Source organism: Phycodurus eques, chromosome 20, assembly GCF_024500275.1.
Source record: "Phycodurus eques isolate BA_2022a chromosome 20, UOR_Pequ_1.1, whole genome shotgun sequence".
NCBI classification, from domain to species: Eukaryota; Metazoa; Chordata; class Actinopteri; order Syngnathiformes; family Syngnathidae; genus Phycodurus; species Phycodurus eques.
This window is the reverse complement of record NC_084544.1, coordinates 16,072,445-16,100,347: the sequence shown is the minus strand read 5'-3', so window position 1 is coordinate 16,100,347 and position 27,903 is coordinate 16,072,445. Positions and strand designations below refer to the sequence as shown.

At 42.6% G+C, this 27,903-nt stretch overlaps 2 protein-coding genes across 4 annotated transcripts; one reads left to right on the top strand and one right to left on the bottom strand.

Moving 5' to 3' along the window:
* Positions 1-468: 468 nt before the first annotated feature.
* umad1 (UBAP1-MVB12-associated (UMA) domain containing 1) lies at positions 469-11,550 on the bottom strand. Its single transcript, XM_061665252.1, has 3 exons — positions 11,448-11,550; positions 10,058-10,143; positions 469-2,803 (listed from the first exon to the last, which is right to left on the bottom strand). The coding sequence occupies exons 1-3, from the start codon at positions 11,527-11,529 to the stop codon at positions 2,540-2,542; spliced, it is 432 nt and encodes a 143-aa protein (XP_061521236.1). The 5' UTR covers positions 11,530-11,550; the 3' UTR covers positions 469-2,539.
* Positions 11,551-12,403: 853 nt separating this feature from the next.
* On the top strand, positions 12,404-18,219 carry rpa3 (replication protein A3). 3 transcript variants are annotated; one of them, XM_061665255.1, is made up of 4 exons: positions 12,404-12,483; positions 12,727-12,801; positions 17,823-17,934; positions 18,016-18,219. In XM_061665255.1, exons 1-4 carry the CDS (start codon positions 12,442-12,444, stop codon positions 18,096-18,098), a joined length of 312 nt encoding a protein of 103 aa, XP_061521239.1. In that variant the 5' UTR covers positions 12,404-12,441; the 3' UTR covers positions 18,099-18,219. The 3 variants fall into 3 exon arrangements, with proteins under 3 accessions (XP_061521239.1, XP_061521237.1, XP_061521238.1); XM_061665253.1 differs by lacking the exon at positions 12,404-12,483 and adding an exon at positions 12,500-12,648; XM_061665254.1 differs by lacking the exons at positions 12,404-12,483; positions 12,727-12,801 and adding an exon at positions 12,500-12,687.
* The last annotated feature ends 9,684 nt before the right edge of the window (positions 18,220-27,903 follow it).

Sequence of the window (27,903 nt, the reverse complement as noted above, 5' to 3'; positions counted from 1 at the left end):
AGCATTGAGTTTCAAAATAAGTGTTAACTAAAACTCGCCCGACAGGCAGAACAATCCCCGCGGGCCAGATCGGACCCCTCGATGGGCCGGTTCTGACCCACTGGCCGTACGGCTGACACCGTTGATGTAGTCCTTTCTGATTGACTTTGGACCACTTCTGAAATGTTTTCATCGGAATGCTCTTTGGCAGACATGGGAAAAGTACTCACAATCACAGACACTACATTAAAAACCACTGATAAAAATACGAGCCCGGATTCAACTCCTATTCTTAAGTACAGACTCTCAAATGTACTGTAAATGTAAACATTAATTTTTACTGCGAATAGTTTTGTACCGCCATGTTGCGAGATTGAAGCACTGATTTGTCGTGATGCTTATTGAGTGTTAGAACACATAATCCTCCTGATCTCGGCGGACAAACAAATACCAATCACTTGATCGGGAAAAAAAACACTGCACACGAAATATTTTCTCTGTTTTATTCATTTACGCAAGTGTTCATACCAAAAAGACGTCGTCACTGCATGTTTTAAGAGCCGTTAACTTTATAGCTTCGCTAACATTGTGAACTGAGTCACAAAGAAATGAAATCGGAAGGGAGTTGCAGCAGTTCGTGCACTTGCTTCCCAACTCCGAGGAGTGAGGTTTGACTAACATATTTTTTTACGGCGGAAGCCGGCATCTCTTACACAGTCATCTCTGTCGATCTGGATGCCAACCCCAGTTGCCTTTAGCTCTCTCTATTTGCATCTTTCTTTTTTTTTTAAGTAAGTACCAAGCTTAATATGACAAAAGTGAAGGGTAGAAAGTAAAGACATTTAATTGTCAATCTAGGGAGTGAATCCAAATCTGCAGTGGGTCAAGTACTTTATGGGGGTGCTTTTAACCTTTGAGAAAATAGGTAGAGTAACAATTATTTCATACAGTCAAAACTGATCAGTTGTATTAGCACATTGCTGCTAAACATCACTCACACAATATGACCGAGAACCACATCAGCTGCACCAAATAAATCAGAGACGAGTTGGCCTCCAAATGTCAATAGAATACAAGAATATATTTACTGTACGCACTAAGGCACGGTAGGTTAAGATGACATTGTTTCAATATCAAAAATACAGTACAACTGGTTTAGTTGGCAATTACCACATACTCGCTTTTGTAAGAGAGAATACCTGGAATCAAAAAGGACGGTGTGATAATATCATGGCGGCAATGCGTGGCGTGGGTTATTCATATTCATACAGTAAAAACATACTGATGAGAAACGTAATTACAGCTGCATGTTGTACAGGATTCCTTATGGTAACCAAATCTTTTCATTTTCAATGCATGAAAAATGAAAACGTTGCACCACTATAAGAAAGCCAACCTAAGCTAGATGATTGATTCACATACATTTAGTGGTGAATAAAAGTTGTTAGGACAGAGCAATTCTTTAGATTTTTGTGCACCGTACTGTATGTGATTTCTAATGGGCTATGACTCTGCTTAATAAAAGTTGATTGTATTGCTTTGCAATTAAAGGTGAAAACAGAGTTATTGTGATTTACATTACTTCAGCTATGATTTTGACTTGTTGGGTCAGTCATTTCCGAGAAAAGGGACGTTCAAGCGGTGTTAGAATTATGAGGGGGTCCTCGGAAAATGTCTCCACTTTAAGAAGTCCCTAGCTGGACCCAAAGTTTGAGCGTTTGAATAGTAATGGCTAGAAACGAAGCACTGTGAGGTTTTCACAAAGAAAATATTTCAGGAATAGCGTTAATAATACAGAGCGAGCTAAATCAGGGAAGAAACCTGCTCTTTGTGGCACAAATGTGACCCTGAAACGGAGTCCAGTAGTTGACATTGCTGGTTCTCCTCGTTTGCGCGAGTTTCCCCTCGAGGGTCCTCGACTATTGTTGTTAGAGGTTAGCGATCTTAGCTAAGCTAACCAGCTTGAAAGGCTTCAAAGTCACTGCTATTTGCCGCTAGTCACACACACGAATCCTAAATGATCATTTATGCTTCGTTTCCTTCTCATCTGCCATCCACCAGACAGACGGACATCTTAAAACGTCAATAAAAGTGCTTACAAATAAACAACACACACACACACTCTGGTGTCTCGTCCAATCACTGGCGACACTACGGAAAGGCGTGACTAGATGCGGGGCGTAGAAAAGAAAACGAAGAAGAGACGAAGAAGAAAGTAAGTAGCCTTGGCAGTGCTAACTGCTGTGACAATCAACCGGAGTAAAAGTTCCGAGCATTTTTCTTGGCAATACGACACAAACACACTTCTATACAAAGTCTGCGGTGCTTGAATCCAGTGTCTTATTTCCTAGTATCGATACAATCCATTGATTACCTTTCAAAACGATTTTAAATCAATATATTTAAGTCCGGAAGGCTAACTTGCCGAGCACAGATCGATCAAGCTGGATCGTAGGAATATAAACCGATACCTCGATATAATGAATGAATCGTTACACCACTAGTGGCGGATGCAGGAAAGTCACAAAAATATTATTTTCGGTTGCTACGTTTAAAAAGTTTAAAAGTTATGTAGGACAGACTTTTCTAAAGTGAAGTCATATTGAAAATATGTTAGGTTAGAGTTCATGTCCATGGACAGCAGTACATCAGGAATATAAGAGAACCCTCTCTGCATTGCCTGAACATGAGGTGCCAAAGTGAAGGGGATGTCACCAAGGAGATCAGGGGCAGGTGAGGCAGCCTCCACTATTGGGGACTTCTCTCCCAGGTTCGTGGGAGATGAAGTTGTTTCCATTGGTCGAGCCGGAGCTTGACATGGTGACTGTAAAAAGCAGAAACAGAATTCGTCTTAGTCAAATCCCCTTAAGTAGCGTGCATGTGTTGACGTGATCGGTTTCATTTATTTTTTTAAATCCCTGTGTCAGCATAGTCCACGCTTAATGTAAAAAATCTTAACATTTCTTAATATCACAAAACTGCGACCAATCGTCACCCAAATTTTTGTGGACATCTCTGATTATACCCCACCCTTTCTTAAAATTAGGAGTGTCCCGATCCAATCTTTGAGATGGGATATCGGTCCGATGTCCACAAAAAAAAACCCCAAAAAACATGGGACTTGATCTGAAATCTCCGATTTTATAACTCTTATACAAGCAGCCCATTCCATGATCCGCTCCAGCACATCAACAGCGCCCCGACGGCATGCAGATCCCATGTTATCACAACAACCAGTTGCTAAGGTGCTAGCAAGGTAGCAAAGGGGTAAGAATGAATGTTGTGTGCTTAAAGTAGTTTATTGACACTCCAGTGGAGGTTCACTGGAAAACTAATCACACAAAGAATCACACCGATTGAATTTTCAAATACGTCACAGAATTTCTCTGTCTTCGTTTTTGTTCACAAAAAGCCGTAGCTCAAAGCTAGCACACAATGAATGAAAAACACTATTGGCGACCTAACGAAAAGGAGCATCAAACCCGCGGCACTTATACCTGTCAAAATAATGAACATTGGGACACAAACGTTCTCTAAACATATAGAAACAGGCAATATAACAATGCTCCCAGGCATATATTGTTCAAACTTTATGAAAAATTAGTTACATTAACAACATTTGATCATGACTTATACTTCGTGACTACAAGTGTCTATCTCATTGCGAACAACACGCTGCCCCTCAGAGGTCAAGATGTGCACAGCAGGAAGAGCAAATCCCCAAAAAGCGCACACAAATGGGCAGTTCAAGGACCAAAAGCTTCACAGGGTCCGACAGGAAGGCCTTTTTAGGTGGTAACCAAGCTGTGGTGGCCCTGTCAGAAACTGGACTTCCCCAGTACATTATTGGTACCATACATTTAGTTTTCACGATTATTTCATCACGAGCATCTTTATACTGTACTATTTAAGCACCTTTAATAAATTATTCGTACAATTGTACTCACGGCTGCCACTGTGTACTAACCTCACTAAAATCAAGGCATTGCAATAACAAAAGAACCAAAAAAATATATTTCGTATTTTAGCTATTATATGTATATGTTGACAGGACCCCCTTGAAATGAGATGATGCCTCCCAAGGGGCTAACCTTGAATGAAATACATAAACAATGCACAACAATTTTTTTTTATAGCTATAAAGGCAGCGTTCCCTGACTTTTTAGTGCCTATGATTTACACACACCAGTAGTATGCCGTATTCCGTCAACTGCCGTAACGTCTCATGGTGTTTTGGTGCGCACTGTCTTACTTCTATGACAAATAAAGTTCTTGTTAGCATATTATTGGACAACATAATCTTTGTCCAGGTCTTCCAGCTGGATCCCAAGGTGTTCCCAGGCCATCCGGGAGGCGTAGACTCTCCAGCTTGTCATCCCGGGGACCTGCTCCCAGTGGGACATCCACAGAACATCTCAACAGGAACCTGTCGAGGGGACATAGGAAAAAGATGCCTAAGCCACCTCATCTGACTCCTCTCAACACGGAAGAGCAGTGGCTCGACTCTGAGCCCCTCCTGGATGACAGATCTTCTCACCCTATATCTAAGGGAGAGCCCGGACACCCTGCGGAGGAAACTTATTTTGGCCCCTTGTATCTGTGATCTTGTCCTTTCTTTCTTTCTTCCTTTGGTAACATAGATCGACCGGTAAATCAAGAGCTTTGCGTTTCGGCTCAGCTCCTCCTTCATCACGACAGATCGATATAACCTGCATCACTGCAGACCCTGCATCGATCTGTCTGTCGATCTCCCGCTCTATTCTTCCACTTGCACGCCATCCTTTTTTGACTGAGGACCATGGCCTCAGGCTTGGGGGTGATGATTTTCATCCCCGCTGCTTCACACGGCTACAAACTGCTCCCGTGAGAGTTGAAGATCACGGCTTGATAAAGTAATCAGAACCACATCATCTGCAAAAAGCAAAGACGCCATGCTGAGACCACCAAAATGGACCCCTCAACACCTCGGCCGCGCCTAAAAATGCTGTCATGAACAGAATCAATCGGTGAAAAAAGGCAGCCTTGGCAGAGTCCAACCCTCACTGGAAACAAATCCAACTCACTGCTGGCAACGTGAACCAGACAGACACCGGTCGCACGGGGACCGAACAGTCCTTATCAAGGCTTCCGGCACTACATACTCCCGGAGCACCCTCCACAGGAGCCGTCGAACAGTCGAACTCCTTCTTTAAGTCCACAAAGCACATGTAGACTGGTCCCATGCAATCTCAAGGACCCTGCTGAGGGTGTAAAACTGGCTCACTGTTCCACGGCCAGGACGAAAACCACACTGCTCCTCTTGAATCTGAGATTCGACTTCCAGACGGACCATCCTCTTCACAACCCGTGAATAGACCTTACTGGCTGGCTGAGGTGTGTGATCCCCTATAGAACACAACCTCCGGTCCCCCTTTTTGAAAAGGGGGATCCCGGTGTACCAATCAAGCGGCACTGTCTCCAATGTCCATGCAATGTTGTAGAGGCCTGTCAGACAAGACAGCCCCATAACATCCAGAGCCTTTAGGAACTCCAGACGGATCTCATCCCCACCTGGGGCCCTGCCACCGAAGAGCTTTTCAACCACCCTTGTAACTTAAACCCCAGAGATGCGAGAACCCACCTCAGAGTCCCTGGACTCCGTTTCCTCATAGAAAGACATGTCAGTAGAATTGAGGCGGTCTTCGAAGTATTCGGCCCACCGACTTACAACGTCCCGAGGTGAGGTCAGCAGCACCCCGTTCCCACTATACAGCCACTATACAGATGTTAAAATGCTAATATTAAAGGTATGTATACAGCCACATGTAGCGGGAGCAAGAGGTTCGATGAATATTGGAAATAGCATTGGTGAGAGTGGACATCCTTGTCGGGTTCTTCTTTGTAAAACTTTGTGATGTGATCCTATTCATGGTGACTGTCACTTTCTGCGAGTTGTATAATGTCGCTGTTTAATGTATAAATGAGTCTCCAAAGCCAAATTTGCGAAGTACTGCAAATAGGAAAACCTTTTTCAGTTCATCGAAAGCTATCTCTGCGTCAAGTGACATAATGACTGCATTTAGATTTTTACGCTGTGACATGCTTATTAAATTTATTAGACGACTGACATTATTTGTGGAACTTCCACTTTTAATGAAACCGGTCTGGTCATAATGGATTATTGAGGAGAGTACCTTTTCAAGTCTTGCTGCGAGGGTTTTCGAGAGATTAATATCTACATTAATCAGTGATAGGGGCGATAATTAGCCGGGACAGTGGGGTCTTTGCATGACTTTAGTAATACTTTAATTGAAGCTATGTTCATATGGCTACTTATACGACCTTTATCGTTTATCTCCTTGACTGTTCTGAAAAATAGAGGTGCTAGTATTGGCCAGAAATGTTTCATGAATTCAACGGAGATTCCGTCTGGGCCGGACGCTCGCCCTGAATGTATATTTTTTCTAAAGCATTATGTAATTCTGTGACGGTTAAAGGAACATCAAGACTTGTCTTTAATTTCTGTATTTAATTGAGAAATGTTTAGATCCTTAATAAAAGTTTCAATTTCTTTAGGGTCTGGGTTGTTCGAAGATGCACATAAACTGCTATAATAATTTCATTTATTTCTAGCGGTTTCCATTTTAATCTAGAATGGCTGTAATTAATGACTTTTCTTTATTGCGCTGAACTTGGTTCGCAAGGAATTTTCCTGGTTTATGATTGTACTCAAAGTTAGTGTATCTTAACTGTTGTTGTAGAAAATCTGTTCTTTTTGATAAGATGTAATATTGTAGCCTGTGTAAATATCCGCCTTCTGGAGCTGCTACTGGACTATTTATTGTAAAAAGTAGTCTTTTATGAACTAGTATTGAAACTCCTCTTTGTCGACTGCTATAAAAGGCCGTGATAGCCTGAGTGAAAGTCAATGAGGCATTTTTCTTCTCTGTTTGACCCATTTTTTTTTTTTATATATTCGAATGACCTGATTTCAGGCCTCTCAGCAGCAAAACATATGGAACTCAGAAATGCGGACAATTTTTAATTCATATTTCACGTTTACTGTGGAACCATAGAGTAGAGATCAACCGATTATATATATATATATATATATATATATGTTGTTGTCGTTTTATTAAATCTGACGTGCCGCCATCAAGAAATTTATTTAAAACTGGGTTATTTCGGTTCAGATGCAGCCACGCCACTCTCGCTCCTGCCATTTCTGTCTCCAGCATTGTTCCACCCACTGGCGCCATCTGATTGGTTAAGCAGCCACAGCACAAGTAAGGGGCAGACCCCACCTGAAGAAGCAGAAACTCTCCTCACAAACACACGCCCGAGGGTGAAAACGTTTCCTCGTGTGGAGAAGCTCCGGAGAGCAAAAATCATGTGTCGACGTTAAATTCAGAAAACTCTCCCAAAATTGTAAGAAACATCCCAGTGCTCTACATCTCAACATTACGAGCGTTATGTTACAGTGAGCAGCAGAAGTTACGTAACAGCGGAGTAAACAGCTCTGCCAGCTCAGACTCTCCCGACATGTCTGAGCATTATTTGAAAGAAAGCTGCTGATAATATGGATCTGGAAACAGTCCGTGATAGCAAAAGCATGTGTTTGTGATTGAGAGAAAGTGTGCAAAAAAATTTATTCACTTGTTTTATTGGAGGGAAGGCGGAGGCTCATTTGCTTTTACCTGAAACTTTAGTTCCCTGGTCTGGCTCTAACCGCTAGCAGGGATTTGAACCTGTTCTACCTACTGAGCCGATGCCACCCAAAATAATCCCATTGGTATCGCAAGACAAGTCCAGATCTGTGTGACAGACCACCAAGGACGACACTAAAAGAGGTCTGATGAAGATCTGACATTGTATTTCAAAATAAAAGTCTCTGAAAACTGCATATTTTGCTGTCATTACCCCGGACTGAAAACATCTGTTAAAAAAAATCTGAGATATCGCAGCACCGGTCCAGTACTGGGGGACACCACACCACCCCAGATCTCCAACAAGTGGTCCCACCCAAATCTGGTGTGGCATTTCAAAATAAAAGTCCCCTGAAATTGGTATATTTCACTGTCACTACCACTGATTTAAAATAGGAATTAAAAATCTAAGAAACATGGCGTGAAAGACAAAAACTCTAAATATCGCAACACCGGTCCAGTTCTGGGGGACACAAACCCAGGGCTCCAATAAAAGAGGTCCCACCCAAATCTGATGTGGCATTTCAAAATAAAAGTCCCCTGAAATTGATATATTTCACTGTCATTACCATGGATTTCAAAAATTCATTAAAAAAAAAAAGAGCTATCGTAACACCAGTCCAGTACTGGGGGGACACTACACAACCCCAGGTCTCCCACAAAAGTGGTCCTACCCAAATCTGATGTGGCATTTCAAAATAAAAGTCCCCTCAACCCTGCATATTTCACTGTCACTACCACTCATTTAAAATATTCATTAAAAAAAATCATAATCTATGAGATATTGCAACATTAGTCCAGTTCTGGAGGACAGTACACCACCACAGTACTGGACTGGTGTTGCGATAGCTCAGTTTTTTTTTGTTTTAATGAATTTTTGAAATCCATGGTAATGACAGTGAACTATATCAATTTCAGGGGACTTTTATTTTGAAATGCCACATCAGATTTGGGTGGGACCTCTTTTATTGGAGACCTGGGTTTGTGCAGTGTCCCCCAGAACTGGACCGGTGTTGCGATATCTCAGATTTTTTTAACAGATGTTTTCAGTCACGGGTATTGACAGCAAAATATGCATTTTTCAGACTTTTATTTTGAAATAAAAAAAATTCAGACCTTCATCAAACCTCTTTTAGTGGAGTCCTTGGTGGTCTGTCACACAGATCTGGATTTGTCTCTCGATACCAATGGGATTATTTTGGGGTGGCTTCGGCTCAGTAGGTAGAACAGGTTCGAATCCCTGCTACGACTGTCCGCATGTCGAAGAGTCCTTGGGCAAGACACTGAACCCTAATTTGCTCCCATTGGGGCTGGCAGCGCCTCGCATGGCAGCAGTCGCCCATTGGTTTACGAATGCATGTGTGAATGTGAGGCTTTGTAAAGCGCTTTGGGCACTGTGATGGTGTAGAGAAAGCGCTATAGAAGTGCAGTCCATTTACCATTTATTTTCCCCAAGATATCAAATAAAGTACATTCTTTAACGCATCTCAAGATTCAAATGAACCTTGCTGGTTGCATTCCTTAACCGAAGAGCTATGACGTCCGTATTATTGGGAGGCTTTTATCTTGAAGGTGGTTTTCGCCGCGAGTTGGCGACTTATTACCGTAATGCCTAGTATGAACAAAATTCGGGGCGGCTGGCTTGACTGCTACTTTCCGAGTGGAGGCTGGCTTGACCGCAGTATGACATCGATGTGGAAACAGTCAGTGATTGTAGCCCGTGTGTGTGTATGTGATTGTGAGAGTAAGAAATTCAATTCAGTCTTGTTTTGTTGCAGGGAAGTACGCGGAGATGAAGGCTGACGAGTTTTTAGCATAACATTTGCTCGCTGGTCCTGCTCTAAATGCTGAGCAGACTCAATGGGAGAATGTGTGTTATGTTGAGAATAGTAGGAGTTTGCGTGAAAGACAAAAACTCAAAACTCACGACTATTTCTGATCCTACGATCTGAAAATTAAAGTGAAGATTGAGATTCTATGGGCCATTTAGTGTTTAACGGTTGGTTTAATCTCTTGTAACTAGGCTGCTGATAATATTGATATTGAAATCATGACAGTAGAAAGAGTAAGAGAGTGAGAGAGTAAGATTCAGTGATTTATCTGAACAAGATGGTGGAACATTTTAAATCCCGTGTGAGCTCATTAAAGCCCTAAAGGTTGTTTGTGTTCTGTCAGGGGTTTTATTGCACTCATAGCAACTATTATGCTTTTTATGTAGCTTTTGTCATATTAATCCTTCATAATGTCGCAGCATACTTCTCAATGACAGGGTCTGTGTGTACTTGTTTTTAACATTAAGTGCATTGGGATGACCAAATTTAACAGTGTGCATTATAATTCCACAAAAATGACTTTTTGATATGGCTTAAGGTTTCTAATGCAAAAACGCTTACCTTAGATGGGAATACAACAACATTGGTTGAAGGTTGCGCAATGTTCATCAACTGCATCTTCCGCCTCTGCTCTTCAACCGTTTCTCCTGCAAAGAAACCAGCAATTTTTTCACATATTAAGATAGAACCAAATAGGCCCAAAAAAATGTCCTGTAAATTTGACTCACCACAGACACATTTATAATAATAATTTTCAAAAAAAAGATCACCATGTAAAGTGGCTAAAATAAGTATTTAACATGTCAGCACTTTTCTCACTGAATATACTTCCAAAGGTGCTATTGCTGTTGACCTGACCCTTTCACCAGATGTGGGGAACAACCAAAGTAATCCATACAGAGAAAGAAAGAAAAATAAGCTCAGAAATGTAGTTGTGCAAAAATGTGAAATGACACAGGGACAAAGTATTGAACGCATGAGGAAAGGGAGGTGCAAATAGGCACGGAAAGCCAAAGACGACACCAAAAATCTAGCAATAATCAAACAGCAATCCAGCCCCTTGTCAGTGCAAATCTACAGGCCCTCTCCAAAAAAATTTGAGCATCATGGAAATGTCTATTTATTTCCATAATTCCATTCAAGGGGCCCACAATTTAAACAATTCCAAGTATTTTTTTGTTTTTATTTTTTTGCCGCTTCTTTTTTGGGGGGTCTGGTGCCCCTGTGGCCAGTTAAGCACTGTGACGGCACGGGCATCAAACCAGGTTTTGGTGCTTCTGGAGGTATGGGCAGGGGCCAGGTCCTGCTGGAAGATGAAATTTGCATCTCCATACAGACATAAATACTTGAAATTGTTTAAATTGTGGGCCCAGAATCTATAATCTATGAAAGTTTAACTTTTTGAATGGAATTATGGAAATAAATACACTTTTCCATGATATTATTATTTTTTGGAAAGGGTCTGTCTATGCGCGTCCTGAAAACTTGACATTTTGGAGGTGGGGGGCGATTTCGCCTTACAGCGACGATACATAGAATAGGAGTACATACTGCCATTTTATCATACAGTACATTCCTTTGTCCACACCAGCTAAGCAGCTAATTCGGTCTCCAGTTCTGCTTTTGCTGTCACACCAAGACATGGGGGTGTGTCGATTTTGGCAATGAAAAAGTTCCATTCCAAAGGCAATTAGATATTTTACTAATTGCTACAAATCCGATTGATATTATTGAAAATGACTGCTAGTAGTTTAATTTAAAGAGAACTTAGTTTGTGAAGTATAGGCCATATAGACGCTATAGGTCCTTTAAGCAGGGTTGTCAAACTCGTCGTCACGGGCGACATCTTAGTTATGGTTTTCCCTCGATGAGCCGTGGGTGGACTACGGCCCCCGGCCTTGAGTTTGAGACCTATGGCTTAAGGGTTACAACAATAGATTAGGCTCCTTACCAATGATCACAAAGCCTCCATCAGCTTCCCTCTCTGATGTTGACTTCTTTGAATCTTTACGTAAACCCAGGAAGGACAACATGGCCGCCCTGTATATATCTATCTATCTATATATATATATAGATAGATAGATATATTTAAAAAAAAAAATTTTTTTTTTTAAAGTTAGGCATAAAATAAGAGTATAAAATAAACGGCAATGGTTAACTGTGCGAAATGGCATGTTACACGGTCAAGGACGTACATTTGTAATTACTTTCAAACATCTACATGCTTTGTATTACTTAAAACATCTAGCGCTGTACAGCAAATACAATATATACGATAACTTTGAAAGAACGGTCATATCAAACATTAGTCACAAACTTGTTTCACTGGCGTATTTTAATGACGTAAAATTGATAAATGGCTCTTCCCAACTAACATTTGGACACGCTGTGTTTCACAACAAAGACATAAAAAGAAAATATAAGCCAATACCCGATCAAATATCGCTTGCTTGCAATTACCGTGTCGATGTGATCTCCGTCTGTTATCCATGTCCGTGCAGAAACTGCATTTAACTATCACGGTTTCCCGTGATATATAATTAATAGCCCAGTAAGGATCAGCGTTACGGACAATGGAAGAACGGACTGTAACATAACAAGGAATGAATACACAATGGTAAAAAACAATTAAAAGAAATTAAAAATAAAATATTAACGGGAAGTCTCCCCTTTAAAAACGTTAAAATCGCTGGGGAGGCGTTAAAATTATTTTTTAAAGGTTTATCCTTGAATCTAATTTCAAAATGTTACCCAAAATATTATTAGATCAATCTACGTCAACATAGTCATATTCCTATGAGCGTTACGTAACGTTCTTCTCAAAGCTTTCTTCCGGAACTACATATTAAACGGACAACGGATATGTCGTATAGGAAATGTGGGTATGTTCCATTATATATTACAGCGTTTGCCGTAGTGAGAAGCCTGGTGAATTCTTTGATCAAATGTACGCTCGCCACCCGCGCGGCGAACTCTGTTTGCAAAACGTAAGCTCCACCAATTTCGCGCCGTACATTAGTTTGTTGGGCGTCAGCTCACATTGAACTGTTAAGATGTCAACCATCCTGGATGTTCCGAGGCCTCGAATCAATTTTTCTATGCTGTCGCGGTATATTAGCAAACCCGTCTGTTTTGTCGGGCGTGTTGAGAAGGTGACGGATTCGGAACGCTCGGTACAAGATGTCCCTAAAGTAAGAGTTAACGTGTGTTGTTCCTTTGTTGTTTGTTAGGTACACCCAACTGGGAAAACGTTCACTGTCGCGGATGGAGAGGGACAATGTGTGTGTGTTGAATTAAATGACCCTGTGAGTATATATTTTTTTTCTCTCGCCTTATCTCTAAAGTGCAACAGGCCATCGTCATTTAACCTCCCCCGCCCCCTTGTTAGCTATCTATCTATATATAGATATAGATATAGATATATATAGAGATATATAGAGATATATAGATATATATATATATAGATATATATATATAGAGATATATATATAGATATATAGATATATATAGATATCTATATATATGCTCACAAATAGATTAATTGTGACGCAAGATAGTAACCTACATGGTCCTGTGTGGGGGGAAAAGTGATTGTGAACCCTCCAGTAGTTCTAAAATCATTGGAGGTGAACAAAATAAAAATAAGATGGAAAAGCTTACATGCAGCAAACCCAACAGCAGCCTGTGAAATAGTGAATCGCGAGTCCTTTACTTGAAATAGGATCTCATCAGTGTAGAATTTCAGTTGCTGGATTTGCTTGCTGAGTTGTTTATGAGAAGAGTTTAAAATTTGCTGAAAAGCTTGCGTAAATGCTAAACTGAGTGGGCATGTAAAAAAATTTGACGAATACATTTCTGTTAAAAGTTTTAACTTGTGGAATTTGATGAACTTAAGTGGGCGGCACGGTGGGCGACTGGGTAGAGCGTCAGCCTCGCAGTTCCGAGGACCCGGGTTCAATCCCCGGCCCCGCCTGTGTGGAGTTTGCATGTTCTCCCCGTGCCTGCGTGGCTTTTCTCCGGGCACTCCGTTTTCCTCCCACATCCCAAAAACACGCATGCATTGGCGACTCTAAATTGCCCGTAGGCATGACTGTGAGTGTGAATGGTTGTTTGTTTGTATGTGCCCTGTGATTGGCTGGCGACCAGTTCAGGGTGTACCCCGCCTCCTGCCCGATGACAGCTGGGATAGACTCCAGCACCCCCGCGACCCTAGGTGAGGAGAAGCGGCTCAGAAAATGGATGGATGGATGAACTTAAGTGTTCAATCATATGAAATAAAAGACTAAAAATGGATTCATTTATGCATTTTTATTGAGGAACAAAAGTTTTTGAAGTGTCTTGGCTCCGAGGCGATTTCCCCTCTTAGACACCAGTTCCCCTGCCTTAGAAAAAACTCTTTCACATGGTACAGATGAAGATAGTGAGCTTAAAAAATGTAAGTGCGAGTTGATAAAGGTGTGGATCGCCACACATTGATGAAGTCCTTATTAATGTAAAACAGCTCTGTGGAGCACTTCACCTACAATACAATAAAAAAGTTAATTTATCTGAAAACACAATTCAAACCTCTTCCCAGGAAAGAGGGCAACATATTTAATTAAAACAAAAAAAAAAAATAACAGTGCCCATAGGAGAAAAAGATTTACCTCATTTGATGTCAAAAGATCAAAATGATTCCAGTCCAGGGGAAAACGTCTTGGAACGATCCATGAAGTCAGTGGAAGAAGGTGAGGGCAAGCAAAAATCCCAAATCCAACAGCAAAACTCCATCCAACAAATCCGCAACATGTCGACACAGTTTGTTTCCTTATGAGCGCAATTTGGCGCGGCACATCCAAACGACACACTTCACGTATCGGTCGCATGATTTTCTTCTTAAAGCGATACACGCAGCAATACGGGGTTTCACTCTTGTGGGCTCGGCACAGTGCCGACGCACCAGTGTTGTTGGTCCCAGTCGGTACAGAACTTGTTTGTCATACCCGAGTTCAATTTCTCTCGCCACACCCAGCCCTGATACTGCAACACATGTTCTCGGTAGATCAAAAACTGCTCAAAAGATACACATCATTTCCCTGGATTGAATTGGACTTGTGATAGATGTCATCAAGGGACAGCTGATCTCACCCATAGGTTTTGGACCTGTGCCACCCTGTCCCAGTTTTGGAACTTGGTGTTCCTTTCGCTTTTGGCATTTTCAAAACTGCGCGCGTGGGTTGCGTTCGAGTACAAAGGCAAACGACGCGCGGGACAGCCGCAGTGACTGCAGCGCGGTCGCCACCCTCGCGAGTATAAAGAAGCCTTAACGGTTGTACCGGCGTTCTGTCGAACCATGCTCTAAAGTTCCGGCGTGCGTGAAGTCATGTAATTGCACTAAAGTCATTTAATTACAGTAGGTTAGCACCCATCATTTCTGTTGTTGTAATGTTGGTTTGACCTGACGGATTAGAATACATGACCTGACTAGAGCAGTGATTTCCAACATTTATGGAGCCAAGGCACATATTTTACAATTGAAAAATGTCGCGGCGCACCAACAAACAAATGTCACAAAAAGTGGATAAATTAATGACTGCATGTACTTCCTGCCATCTAATAGAGAAGCATTTTTGTTCTGTCTGTCACTATGCCTCACTGGCATAAATAGATGAACGAAGATATATTTATTGTAAATAGCATTGTTTGAGCAATTAAGTAAAAAGGGAGACTTCTTGAATCAAATAATAAAATAAAACAGACCCAAATACTTCAATAAAAAGGCAGAATTCACAAGAATTTTACAGGTAGGCTATACCTATTTTAAACAAGCTACACTGGTGATACTGGCGAAATTTCAGAAATCAAACTGAAATATAAAGGCAGAATTCACTTGGATTACAGTATTTGTGCTTTTTAAACAAGTTACACTTGACTCCTGCAGTTTTCGTTGAAAGCACTCCACTAGTTTGTCTTAAATGTGTTTTTAGCCAGCCTGTTGTGCAGTACATTATGCATGAAATAAGATGCTGCGTAGGAGAGAAAAAAACGCAATCGCTACAATTTTGACACTGTAGCGGTGTCTGTTTTAAAGCATTTAAACAAACATATCAGTATAGCAACAGTTTAGTGATCTAACAAAGGGCAAAACGTGAAGCATAATCCCCCAGCCTCCTTCACGTTATATTTCATTTCAGGCAACAAGAGCATGAAACAGCTAGCTGGCCGATTGTCTGCCAATTTCATTCCTCTAAAATCATTGGAGAAACACGTAAATATAAGCAGCAACCCGATTGAAATGTACATGTCGATGTGGCGTGGCTGTTGGAAGCTGGCACTGGTCATCTGTAGACGCCATGGGATGTAACTTGGCCATGTGCCCGTGATATGTGAATCATCTGGGAGGGGGCGGGGGGTCACCTGGGGGTCCAGTGCGACCCCGGCCTCCCCTCTGGCTCCGCCCCTGATTCCAAGACTGTGACAACAGCGCTATTTTCTAAAACAAAAAAATATTTAATAATACATAAATTCATAATTTTTTTTTTTTTTTTTTAAATAAGGTGCTTGGAAGCACAGCTACAATGTTTGTGTGAGAGCACACAGTATTATACCATGGTCTTTGTGAATACTGCACGAGCACACACAGCAACCTGACAGTCAGATTTTCTGAGAAGTAAATGTGAATTACTCTGAGGACAGAAATGAGCAAATTTAAAACAACAAGTAAAGCTGGGCAATTAATCGGAATGTAATCGTGATTTTGATTTAGGCTTTTCACCATCATAAAAACAGAATCAAAGAAAAACGATTAATGTGCTGCGGTGTGGGTTGTGTATGCGAGTTCCTGCGTTGTAAACACACCATGTTTTTGCTTGTAGCAAGCATGTGACTCATGTTGTTCTGCCCTCCCTGAACGTGCTTTAAGCTGTTTATGGACACCCCAGTTGGTGTTTACGCTACAACTCAACCCACAACAAAAAGAATTGCACCTTTTGTATATTTAATTACATCTACACATCGTTTTCGACATGCCCAGCTGATGCTGTCAATGGAAAACCCTATTGACAGACTAGCTAACATTAGCATTATATCACAAAAATGCTACACATGCATACAGTAACAAATGCAGACAATCGGGGTTCCCACGCAAGTATGGAAAGCATGAAAAAGTATGGAATTGAGTTTCATGAATTTCCAGTTCTGGAAAAGTGTGGAAACTATGGTATGGAAAAAAATATTAATTTTCCCAAGACAACAGCTTTATTTTCTGAAACAAAAAAATTATGAATAACTAAAAAATGAACATAAAGCATTCTGTGTTCTTGTTTTGTTTTTTTAAAGGCGCTTCAAAATGCAGCTACGTTTGTGAGAGCAGAGTATTTTCCCATGGTCTTGGCGCATACTTGATTCTGATTGGCTCAGGAAATTTCATCAGGGTACACCCTTCAAACATACTCTTAAGTCAAGTCGTTCCTGACTAAAATATCATTCCATTGTTTCAAATGAATGCGCAGCTTTTAAATGATACCAGCAAACAGCAACTTGACACAGTCAGATTGTATTATTATTTCTGAGTAAATGTCAAGTACTCTGATGCCGCTCAGGAATTGAGGGGAAGAGACAGAAGCGACTGTCCATAAAACTCCATAAAATTGCAATAAACTCGCAGACGAGAAGGATGAAAATCCATCCATCCATCCATCCATCCATCGTCAGCTTTACCCCCACAAGGGTCGCGGGCATGCTGGAGCATATCCCAGCTATCGGCGGCGGGCTACGACGCAAAGTAAACTCAACTATTGTCCATGCATAAACTATCCGATTCAATCTATCAGAAAGTTATTTGTTTTGCAAAATAGTGCCGAGTTTTAATGGACTCTTGAGATCAGATTAATCTGATTTAATAGACTTGTTTGTTGTTTTATTAAACCAAGGAGGAAAACAGAATTTGTAAAGGCAAATTAATCCATAGAGACATTTTTGATGAAGGCATGTCAATCTCGTATACTTTGATTCAGGCTGCAACTCGGTCCAACATTACAATGTTGATTCAATAAAAGCATTTAAATAAATATTGAACCCATAATGTATTAACAATTACAGAGTAATCATGTTGTCCCATTGAACAGTATGCAGAATGATTTTGATCCCATACCCTAATATACTGTAAGAACTGCCCCGTGATAATTTTTCTAATTTAAGCTCACTTGATTATATCAGGTTAAGCGTCTTTTCCAACCTTATTGAAAATGTGTTAAGTTGATAAAAGCCAAGTTTGGTTTCCATATTAAAATTCAATTTGTATGTTATCAATGACCGCGAACACCTTTTTTCCCCTTTTATCTTCCAGCTTGAAGATGAGCTGTCTGGAATCGTGGAAGTCATTGGAATGGTGTCCAACAAAGGAGCTATAATGGCCACCGCGTTCAGCATGCTCCGAGATGAGAAAGGCAGTGTGTTTGGTTGGTCCTCTTTTCGAAACACGTCAGACGAGCTCTGATTTGGGGTTTCTTGTAATGATATTCTGCCCATGTGCCCCACAGACCTGGAACTCTACAATGAAGCTGTAAAGGTCATCCATGATTTCCCCCAGCACTACCCTTTTGATGCAGCTGCAAGTGGATGAGCTTTTAATTTTTTTTCCCCTGATTTTTGTTTTGTCTGGTTTTGTTATGAAAGGAAAGAAAATCGCCAATAATTATGTATGTCACGGAAAATATTTTTAAAATAAACCTTCAAAGATGCAATTTCACAAGTGCTAGTTTGTCCACAAAACTGGAACTTCCTCATTTAAGATTACCAAGTTTCCTGGTCACATTTTTCTGAGGACTTACTGTATTTTCAGGCACACTTTGAATACATGAAAACACGAAAAAAAGGTTTTCTGTCACAGAAGGTTCTTCAATATGAGGAGAACCTGATTTCACAAAACCAATTATTTAATGTTTGAAAATTGGTTGATTGACAGGTACTGATAGCCATTCAAGGGCAAGCAGCTGCTCAATCTTGAGCTGTTCTCATCTTTACCTTTTTTTTTTTTTATGGTTTTGAATCTCAGCGTGCTGCTTTTACTTTTCAAACATGCACGCAAAATCTTTACTGGCTTTTTATGCCGCTAGTGTGTCGAGATAACCGCTCGGAGCCGTGGCCTGTGTTTACAGGAGGGCATCAGATGTTTGCTCTCAGAGCACGACCTGACAAGTCCCTGGGAGCTGAGGAGTAAGCGGCAGGGATGTCGCGCTGGGGCAAAGTGCAGCGCAAGGAGATTTGATCAACCCGTCGTCCTGGGGAATGGTCCATTTATCCCCAATGCACGACTTGCACCAAGTCCGTGTCGTCCAGTGGAACCTTGATAAAACGGACACCAATATAATGGATGATATGTAAAACAGACCGTCATGACGGAACAATATATCCAGCAACTTGCAAAAGTGTTTCGATGAGGGCATGGTTTTGTGGTTTCCTCCCGCATCCCCAAAACATGCCTGGTATGTTAATTGAAGACTCTAAATCGCCCGGAGGTGCGAGTGCGAATGCTTGTTTGTTTGTTTACATGTACCCTGGCAACCAGTTCCGGGTGTACCCCGCCTCTCGCCCGCGACCCTCGTGAGGATGAGCAGTACGGAACATGGATGGATGTTACACACGTTTTCGTTTGGGTGTGTTTCTCTTCACAGGCTTTGAGTAAGAAAACTGAATTGGTTAAGGCTCGCTATCGACTAAAATAGTTCCCTAACCCAACAAAAACTACTGTGCACGTGAACCGAATACCACTGCAGTAGTTCCCCAAAAACGATTTGAATTTCGATGAAACCGCGATAGTGAGCGTGAAGCATCGTGGCCAGCAGGGAGCAGTGTAACCAAAGCCGTTGGTTCGTAAATGCCAGTAACGCCAGCAATCCAGTCACAAGAAGCTACAGATCCAGCAAACAAACAGGAAAAAAAGGATGGCAATTTCAGCAAGTGCTAGCCATCATATGCTAAACTACTTTGGATATTGACTATTTTTGGTATTGTAGGCAAATTATTTTGACTGTTTCCAACAGCAGCTGCTGCCAAAATCCCCATTAGCTTGTGCCGTAGCAGTTTGCTAATCTTCCTGTGGTCCGCATATTATAGAATCAACAGTACCAATAATAGATTAGAACAGCAATAGTAAACTGGGGGGCAAAAAAAAAGGTATTTAGTCAGCCACCAATTGTGCAAGTTCTCCCACTTAAAAAGATGAGGCCTGTCATTTTCATCATAGGTATACCTCACCTATGAGAGACAAAATGAGAAAAAAAATCCAGTCAAATCACATTGTCTGACTTTTAAAAACAATTATTAGAAAATTCATTCATTCATCCATCTTCCGTTCCGCTTATCCTCACCGATGGAGCCTATCCCAGCTATCTTCGGGCGAGAGGTGGGGTACATCCCAACTGGACTCCAGCCAATCGCAGGGCACATTGAAACAAACAACCATTTGCCCTTACATTCACACCCACGGGCAATTTAGAGTCTCCGATTAATGCATGTTTTTGGGATGTGGGAGGAAACCGGAGTGGCCGGAGAAAACCAACGCAGGCACGGGGAGAACATGCAAACTCCACGCAGGCGAGGCCCGATTTGAATCCGGGTCCTCAGAACTGTGAGGCAGACGTGCTAACCAGTCGTCCACTGCGCCGCCCGTCATCTTCTTATCACTTAAAAAAGCTTCGAATTTCTTGAAGCTACCATTCATGTTTTTGGGACGTGGAAGGAACCCGGAGAAAACCCGCACAGGCACGGGGAGAACATGCAAACTCCACACAGGCGGGGCCGGGGGATTGAACCCCGGTCCTCAGAACTGTGAGGCGGATGTGCTAACCAGTCCGTCACCATGCCGCTTATTTGCAAATTATGGTGGAAAATTTACATTTTGTCAATAAAAAAAGTTCATCTCAATACTTTGTTATATTCCCTTTGTTGGCAATGACAGAGGTCAAACGAGGTTTTCACACACAGTTGCTGGTATTTTGGCCCCTTCCTCCATGCAGATCTCTTCTAGCGCAGTGCTGTTTTGGGGCTGTCACTGTGCAACACAGACTGTCAAATTCCTCCAAAGATTTGCTATGGGTTTGACATCTGGAGACTGGCTAGGCCACTCCAGGACCTTGAAATGTTTCTTACGAAGCCACTCCTTCGTTGCCCGGGCAGTGTGTTTGGGATCATTGTCACGCTGAATGACCCAGCCACGTTTCATCTTCAATGCCCTTTGCTGATGGAAGGAGGTTTTCACTCAAGATTTCACGATACATGGCCCCATGATCAGTCGTCCTGGTCCCTGTGCATGAAAAACAGCCCCTAAGCATGATGGTTCCACCCCGATGCTTCACAGTAGGTATGGTGTTCTTTGGATGCAACTCGGCATTCTTTCTCCTCCAAACACAACTAGTTGAGTTTTTACCAAAAAGTTCTATTTTGGTTTCATCTGACCAGATGACATTCTCCCAATCCTCTTCTGGTTCATCCAAATACTCTCTAGCAAACTTCAGACGGGCCTGGACATGTACTGGCTTAAGCAGGGGGCAGGTCTGGCACTGCAGGATTTGAGTCCTGGCGGGATAGTGTGTTACTAATGGTAGCCTTTTTTACTTTGGTCCCAGCTCTCTGCAGGTCATTCACTAGGTCCCCCCGTGTGGGAATTTTGCTCACCGTTCTTGTGATCATTTCAACCCCATGGCGTGAGATCTTGCGTAGAGCCCCCGGTCGAAGCAGATTATCAGTGGTCTTGTATGTCTTCCATTTTCTAATAATTGCTCCCACAGTTGATATCTTCACACCAAGGTGCTTACCTATTGCAGATTCAGTCTTCCCATCTTGGTGCAGGTCTATAATTTTGTTTCTGGTGTTCTTTGACAGCTCTTTGGTCTTGGCCATAGTGGAGTTTGGAGTGTGACTGTTTGAGGTTGTGGACGGCTGTCTTTTCTACTGATAACGAATTCAAATAGGTGCCATTAATACAGGTAACGAGAGAGATTTCTTTTTCCTCATTTGTCTCTCTTAGGTAAGGTATACCAATGATGAAAATTACAGGCCTCTCTCATCTTTTTTACAACCCCAATTCCAATGAAGTTCGGACATTGTGTCAAACATAAATAAAAACAGAGTACAATGATTTTGCAAATCAAGGTTCAACCTATATTTAATTGAGAGAAGATATTTAATCTTGAAACTGATCAACTTTTTTGTTTTTAGCAAATAATCATGAACTTCAGCTGTTCACCAGTCCGGGGTCTCCGTTGTCGTATTTTACGCTTCATAATGCGTCACACATTTTCAATGGGACACAGGTCTGGACTGCAGGCAGGCCAGTCCAGTACCCACGCTCTTTAACTACGAAGCCACGCTGTTGTAACACGTGCAGAATGTGGTTTGGCATTGTCTTGCTGAAATAAGCACGGGCGTCAATGAAAAAGATGTTGCTTGGATGGCAGCATTTTTCTCCAAAACCTGTATGTACCTTTCAGCATTAATGGTGCCTTCACAGATGTGTAAGTTACCCATGCCACTGGCACTAACACAGCCCCATACTATCACAGATGCTGGCTTTTGAACTTTGCGTCCATAACAGTGTGGATGGTTCTTTTCCTCTTTGGCCGGGTTGTCGCACCTTTCCCTTCTGTGGTGTTTCACACATCCTGAAAAGGATTTGTGGACTTTTATTCCAAAAGACGGGGGAGGGCCCTTCCTCCATTACTCGCAACTTCCTGAACAGGACATGCGGGGTGTAGGAAACATTCCGTCCCTGCAAACACAGCCCTCATCAGGTCGGGATGAGATCCTGACCCAAGTGGAGGAGTTCAAGTATCTTGGGGTCTTGTTCACGAGTGAGGGAAGAATGGAACGGGAGATCGACAGGCAGATCGGTGCAGCGTCTGCAGTGATGCGGACTTTGTATCGGTCCGTTGTGGTAAAGAAGAAGCTAAGCCGAAAGGCGAATGCTCTCAATTTACCGGTCGATCTACGTTCCTACTATCACCTATGGTCACGAGCTGTGGGTCGTGACAGAAAGAACAATATCCCGGATACAAGCGGCCGAAATGAGTTTCCTCTTCAGGGTGTCTGGGCTCTCCCTTAGAAATAGGGTGAGAAGCTCTGCCGCTGCTCCTTCACATTGAGAGAAGCCAGATAAGGTGGCTTGGGCATCTGATTCGGATGACTCCAGGACGCCTCCCTGGTGCGGTGTTCCGGGCACATTCCCATCGGAAGGAGACCCCGGGGACGACCCAGGACATGCTGAAGAGACAATGTATCCGAGCTGGCCTCGGAATGCCTCGTGATTCCCCCCCCGGAAGAGCTGGAGGAAGTGGCTGGGGAGAGGGAAGTCTGGGCGGAAGAAAATGGATGGATGGATGTTTGGATTTCTTTCCCAGGTTTCAGCAGTGGTTTTATTGCGGCTGTGTTCATACGGCTTCTAATTAGGCCTTTATCTTTGATCTCTGTCACCGTTCTGAAAAGTGGTTCTCGTATAGACCAGAAATGTTTATAAAACTCTTTGGAAATTCCATCATGGTCTGAAGCTCTACCTGTTGGGATATCGTTTAAGGCCTGATGCAAACTCCACTGTGACAAAATAAAACTGTTCCGGCATGAAAGGGATACAGATTTTCCATTCTGCTTGACCTAACAGCCGCACAGGACAAAAAAAAAAAAAAAAAAAAAGGCCTGATGCAATTCTGTTAGATATATCTTAGTAGTTATCATTTATTTGCTTAGCTTGCATTAGTATTTTGCATTAGTAGCTTGCATTAGTATTTTGCATTAGTAGCTTGCATTAGTATTATGGACAATGTTTAGAAAGAAAGATGTCTCGCCTTCAAGAAGATGACTCAGCAGGAATCATCTGAGAGAAGGACGTGGCCGGGACGTGGCAGGTGCCATGTTTTCACCTTGAAACCCTACCCTTAGTGTGTTGTGTCTTGTAGCTTAGTACGTTATGTCTTGTAAACTTAGAAACCTCCCTATTTTCAAATAAATGCAGGAGCGACGGGAGAGATTGTTTAGAGCGTGTTGAGAGGCTGTAACCTGAACAATCTCCCATGCGCCCTCCTCATGAGTAAAATGACCAACGTCTTCATTCCTTTTGTGTTTATTCATTATAATGTTTGGTGAGATAAATCCAACAAATTCTGCAAGGGTTAATGGGTCATCTAAAAACTAAAAACTTTACTTTCTGAAGTTAATTGAGGGATTTAGGTAATTGAATAAAGTTTCAATGTCATTTTTATATGGCTTATTGTAGGATGAATATTAGCTACTGTAGACGTTGTAGAATATATTAATATCCTGTGGTGATTAAGTAATCAGAATCAGAATCATTTTTATTTGCCAAGTATGTCAAAAACACACAAGGAATTTGTCTCCGGTAGTTGGGGCAGCTCTAGTATGACAACAGACAGCAAATACTTTTGGGACATAAAAACACACTACGGAGACTCACTGAGCAATGAGAGGTTACCAGTAATGTGGTAATGTCGCTTCAATTTTATTAATTTTTTTTTACAATTGTGCAAATGATGGTGAGTCCTCTAGCAATTTAGAGCAGTTTGAAATGACTAATAGAGCAATAGTCTGGTACAGTCACCACCATTGTGCAAATGGCGCCGAGACTTCAAGAAACTAAAGCAGTGAGTGGCCAGTATTGGTCAACAACAGATACGCAAATAGTGCAGATTGGCGAGACTACTACAGTGAGTGCACAAATATTGTATAATTGGTCTACAGACATGTGACAACAATCTCAAGACAAAATTGGCACAGTGTAACAATTGAATTATAAGAAGTTTGTTTAAGAAGTTAATGGCAAGAGGGAAGAAGCTGTTGGAATGTCTGCTTGTTTTATTTTGCATTGATCGGTAGCGCCGACCTGAGGGAAGGAGCTGTAAGAGGTGGTGACCAGGATGTGGAGGGTCTAAGAGAATTGTGCATGCTCTTGTCTTAGTTCTGTCAGTGTGCAAGTCCTCAAGGGTTGATAGGGGGGTACCAACAATTATTTTCAGCAGTTTTGATTGTCCGTTGCAGTCGGAGTTCGTCCTTTTTTGTGGCAGCACCAAACTAGACTGATGGATGAACACAGGACTGATTCGATGAATGCTGTGTAGAACTGTCTCAACAGCTCATGTGGCAGGTCGTGCTTCCTCAGAAGCCGCAGGACGTTGTTGGTCTCCCACTTCAGGTCCTGAGAAACTGTAATTCCCAGGAACTTGAAGGCTTCCACGGTTAACACAGGGCAGTTGGACAGCGTGAGGGGCAGCTGTGGCGAAGGATGTTTCCTGAAGTCCACAATCATCATGAGTCTTGAGGGTGTTCAGCTCCAGGTTGTGTCGGCCGCACCAAAGCTCCCGCCGCTCCACTTCCTGTTGATATGGAGACTCGTCACTGTCTTTGATGAGGCCGATCACTGTAGTGTCGTCTGCAAACTTCAGGAGTTTGACAGCCGGGTGCGTTGAGATGCAGCCATTCGTGTAGAGAGAGAAGAGCAGCAGCGAGAGGACACATCCTTGGATCGCCCCAGTGCTGGTGGTACATGTAGATCAGGTGGTGTCCCCCAGCCTCCTATGTCCTGCCCGTCAGAAATCTGTAAATCCAATGGCAGATGGCAGGAAACACGCTGAGTTGGAGAAGCTTGGAGGAGAGTAGTTTGGGGATGATGGTGTTGAACGCAGAGCTGAAGTCCACGAACAGGATCCTAGAATAGGTCCCCATGCCGTCGAGGTGTTCTAGGATGAAGTGCAGTCCCATTTTGACTGTGTCGTCCACATACCTATTTGCTCGGTAGGCAAACTGCAGGGGGTCCAGCAGGTGACCTGTGACGCTCTTGAGGTGGTCCAGCATGAGGCGTTCAAAGGACTTTATGACCGCAGATGTCAAGGTGACAGGCCTGTAGTCATTCAGACCCGAGATTGCAGGTTTCTTGGGGACTGGCATGATGGTGGAGCGTTTGAAACAGGATGGTACTTCACACAGTTCCAGAGATCTATCGAAGATCTGCGTGACTGTAGCGAGCTAGTCCGTGCAGACTTTGAGGCAGGATGGGGACACAAGGTCCAGGCCCGCGGCTTTGTTGATCTTTTATTGTTTGAAGATACATCTCACATCCTGTTCGTGGATGGTCAACGCAGGAGGGGGAGTCAGAGGTGTGATGATGGTCGGTGGTGCGGCTGGGTGGGTGTGGGGTGTGAAAGTGTCATTTTCAAATCTGCAGAAGAAGGTGTTCATAAGTCATCAGCTAGTCCTTTATTGTTCTCTGCTTGGGGGGGGGTTCGCTTGTAGTTGGTTTGCGATTGTAATCCCCGCCAAACTGATTTAGAGTCATTAGCGGTAAGCTGTTATTTGTTTGACATTTGAAACTTGTTTGATTGTATCTAGTCTTTTTTCTTTGTTATGTCTAAGTTGGTTTGCAATAAATTTTCCCGATTTATTATTGTGCTGCGGCATGGTGGGCGACTGGTTAGCACATCTGCCTCACAATTCTGAGGACCAAGGTTCAAATCCCGGTCCCGCCTGTGTGGAGTTTGCATGTTCTCCCCGTGCCTGCGTGGGTTTCCACCCACATCTCAAAAACATGCATGGTAGGTTGATTGAAGACTCTAAATTGCCCGTAAGTGTGAATGTGTGCGCGAATGGTTGTTTGTTTATATGTGGCCTACGATTGGCTGGCAACCTGTTCAGGGTGTACCCCTCCTCTTGCCCGAAGATAGCTGGGATAGGCTCCAGCACACCCGCGACCCTCGTGAAGATAAAGCGGTATAGAAAATGGATGGTGGATGAATGGTTGGATATTATTGTGCTCAAGTTAATGTATCTGAGCTGTTGTAGTAAGATAATATACAATGAAGTTGTTGTTTAGCATGACAAAGTTGGTTCCTAAGTAGGTCCGTCGGATTTATTGCGTATTCTTCTGTAAGTTGTTTGATTTTCATCTCCAATTCGCTTTCAAAGTTTTGTTCTTGTTTTTTCTTGCAGGAAGACCATGTACAGATTTTGCCACTAATTCCAGCTTTCCCTGTTTCCCAAAGTAAGGATGGAGATATAGTTGTGGAATCATTCATAGCTAGAAAATCTTTCCGTTTCTTCCTTACAAATATATCGAACTCTGTATCTTTGAGTAAAGAAGTATTAAAGCGTCAGGCTGGAGAAATGAAATTGTTACACGACACTAAAATCCATGAAATAGCCTCGTTTCACCCACTGTTTGACGCGTGCTGGCACTTTGTGATTGAGGTGATGTCAGTTTAGAAATGTCTCACTGATTTTTATACATTTTGACACAACCCACGACGACAACAACATTCATAGGTGGTTGTCAGACCCGTGGCCAGACCTCAGTCTTAAGGGGGGCACATAAAATCTATGAGGAGGGGGCACAATTACTGTATCATTATCCTACACTTTTTAATAATCCGATTTTCTTCTTTTCCTTTTCGGCTTGTCCCTTTCGGGGTCGCCACAGCGCGTCATCCTTTTCCATGTAAGCCCATCTCCCGCATTCTCCTCTCTAACACCAACTGCCCTCATATCTTCCCTCACGACATCCATCAACCTTCTCTTTGGTCTTCCTCTCGCTCTCTTGCCTGGCAGCGCCATCTCATCATCCTTCTACCAATAGACTCACTGTCTCTCCTCTGGACGTGTCCAAAACATCGAAGTCTGCTCTCTCTAACTTTGTCTCCAAAACATCGAACCTCGGCCGACCTTCTGATGAGCTCATTTCTCATTTTATCCAACCCGGTCACTCCGAGAGCGAACCTCAACATCTTCATTTCCGCCACCTCCAACTCTGCTTCCTGTTGTCTCTTCAGTGCCACTGTCTCTAATCCGTCCGTCATGGCTGGCCTCACCACTGTCTTATAAACTTTGCCCTTCATCCTAGCAGAGACTCTTCTGTCACATAACACACCTGATGCCTTCCTCCACCCGTTCCAACCTGCTTGGACTCGTTTCTTCACTTCCTGACCACACTCACCATTGCTCTGGATGGTTGACCCCAACTATTTGAAGTCCCCCACCCTTGCTATCTCTTTTCTCCTTCTTTAGTGTCCAACCTGCCATACATGTCATCATATGCCTCTTGTTTGGCCTTTGCCACCTCTACCTTTGACCTGTGTCGCATCTCAATGTATTCCTTTCGCCTCTCCTCGGTCAGTTACTTTCAGTGGTACCACGGCCCATTTACCTCCCGTAAGTCACCCTATTCTCGTTCCTTTTTTGACTCCTGCTCTTGGATCCAGCCACTCCCTATCATTGCACCGGACTATTCCTATATTAGTCATACAAACTGCTCTAATTGCTCGAGGACTCTGCATCTTTGCAGAATTGTCAAAAAAAAATAAAATCAAATAAATTGTACTGGCATTACCAGATTACGAGCAACCCTTTATGGCTCAGTGACTGTTTTTTGTCAA

Bases quoted from the DNA above. Each gene is read 5' to 3' on its own strand.
- umad1 (XM_061665252.1), bottom strand. From the start codon at position 11,529: ATGTTGTCCTTCCTGGGTTTACGTAAAGATTCAAAGAAGTCAACATCA. The intron at 10,144-11,447 runs GTAAGGAGCCTA...GTTTCTTTGCAG, and splicing joins TGGAGGCTTTGTGATCATTG to GAGAAACGGTTGAAGAGCAG. The intron at 2,804-10,057 runs GTAAGCGTTTTT...TGCTTTTTACAG, and splicing joins TTGTTGTATTCCCATCTAAG to TCACCATGTCAAGCTCCGGC.
- rpa3 (XM_061665253.1), top strand. From the start codon at position 12,550: ATGTCAACCATCCTGGATGTTCCGAGGCCTCGAATCAATTTTTCTATG. The intron at 12,649-12,726 runs GTGACGGATTCG...GTTGTTTGTTAG, and splicing joins TTGTCGGGCGTGTTGAGAAG to GTACACCCAACTGGGAAAAC. The intron at 17,935-18,015 runs GTTGGTCCTCTT...TGTGCCCCACAG, and splicing joins TGAGAAAGGCAGTGTGTTTG to ACCTGGAACTCTACAATGAA.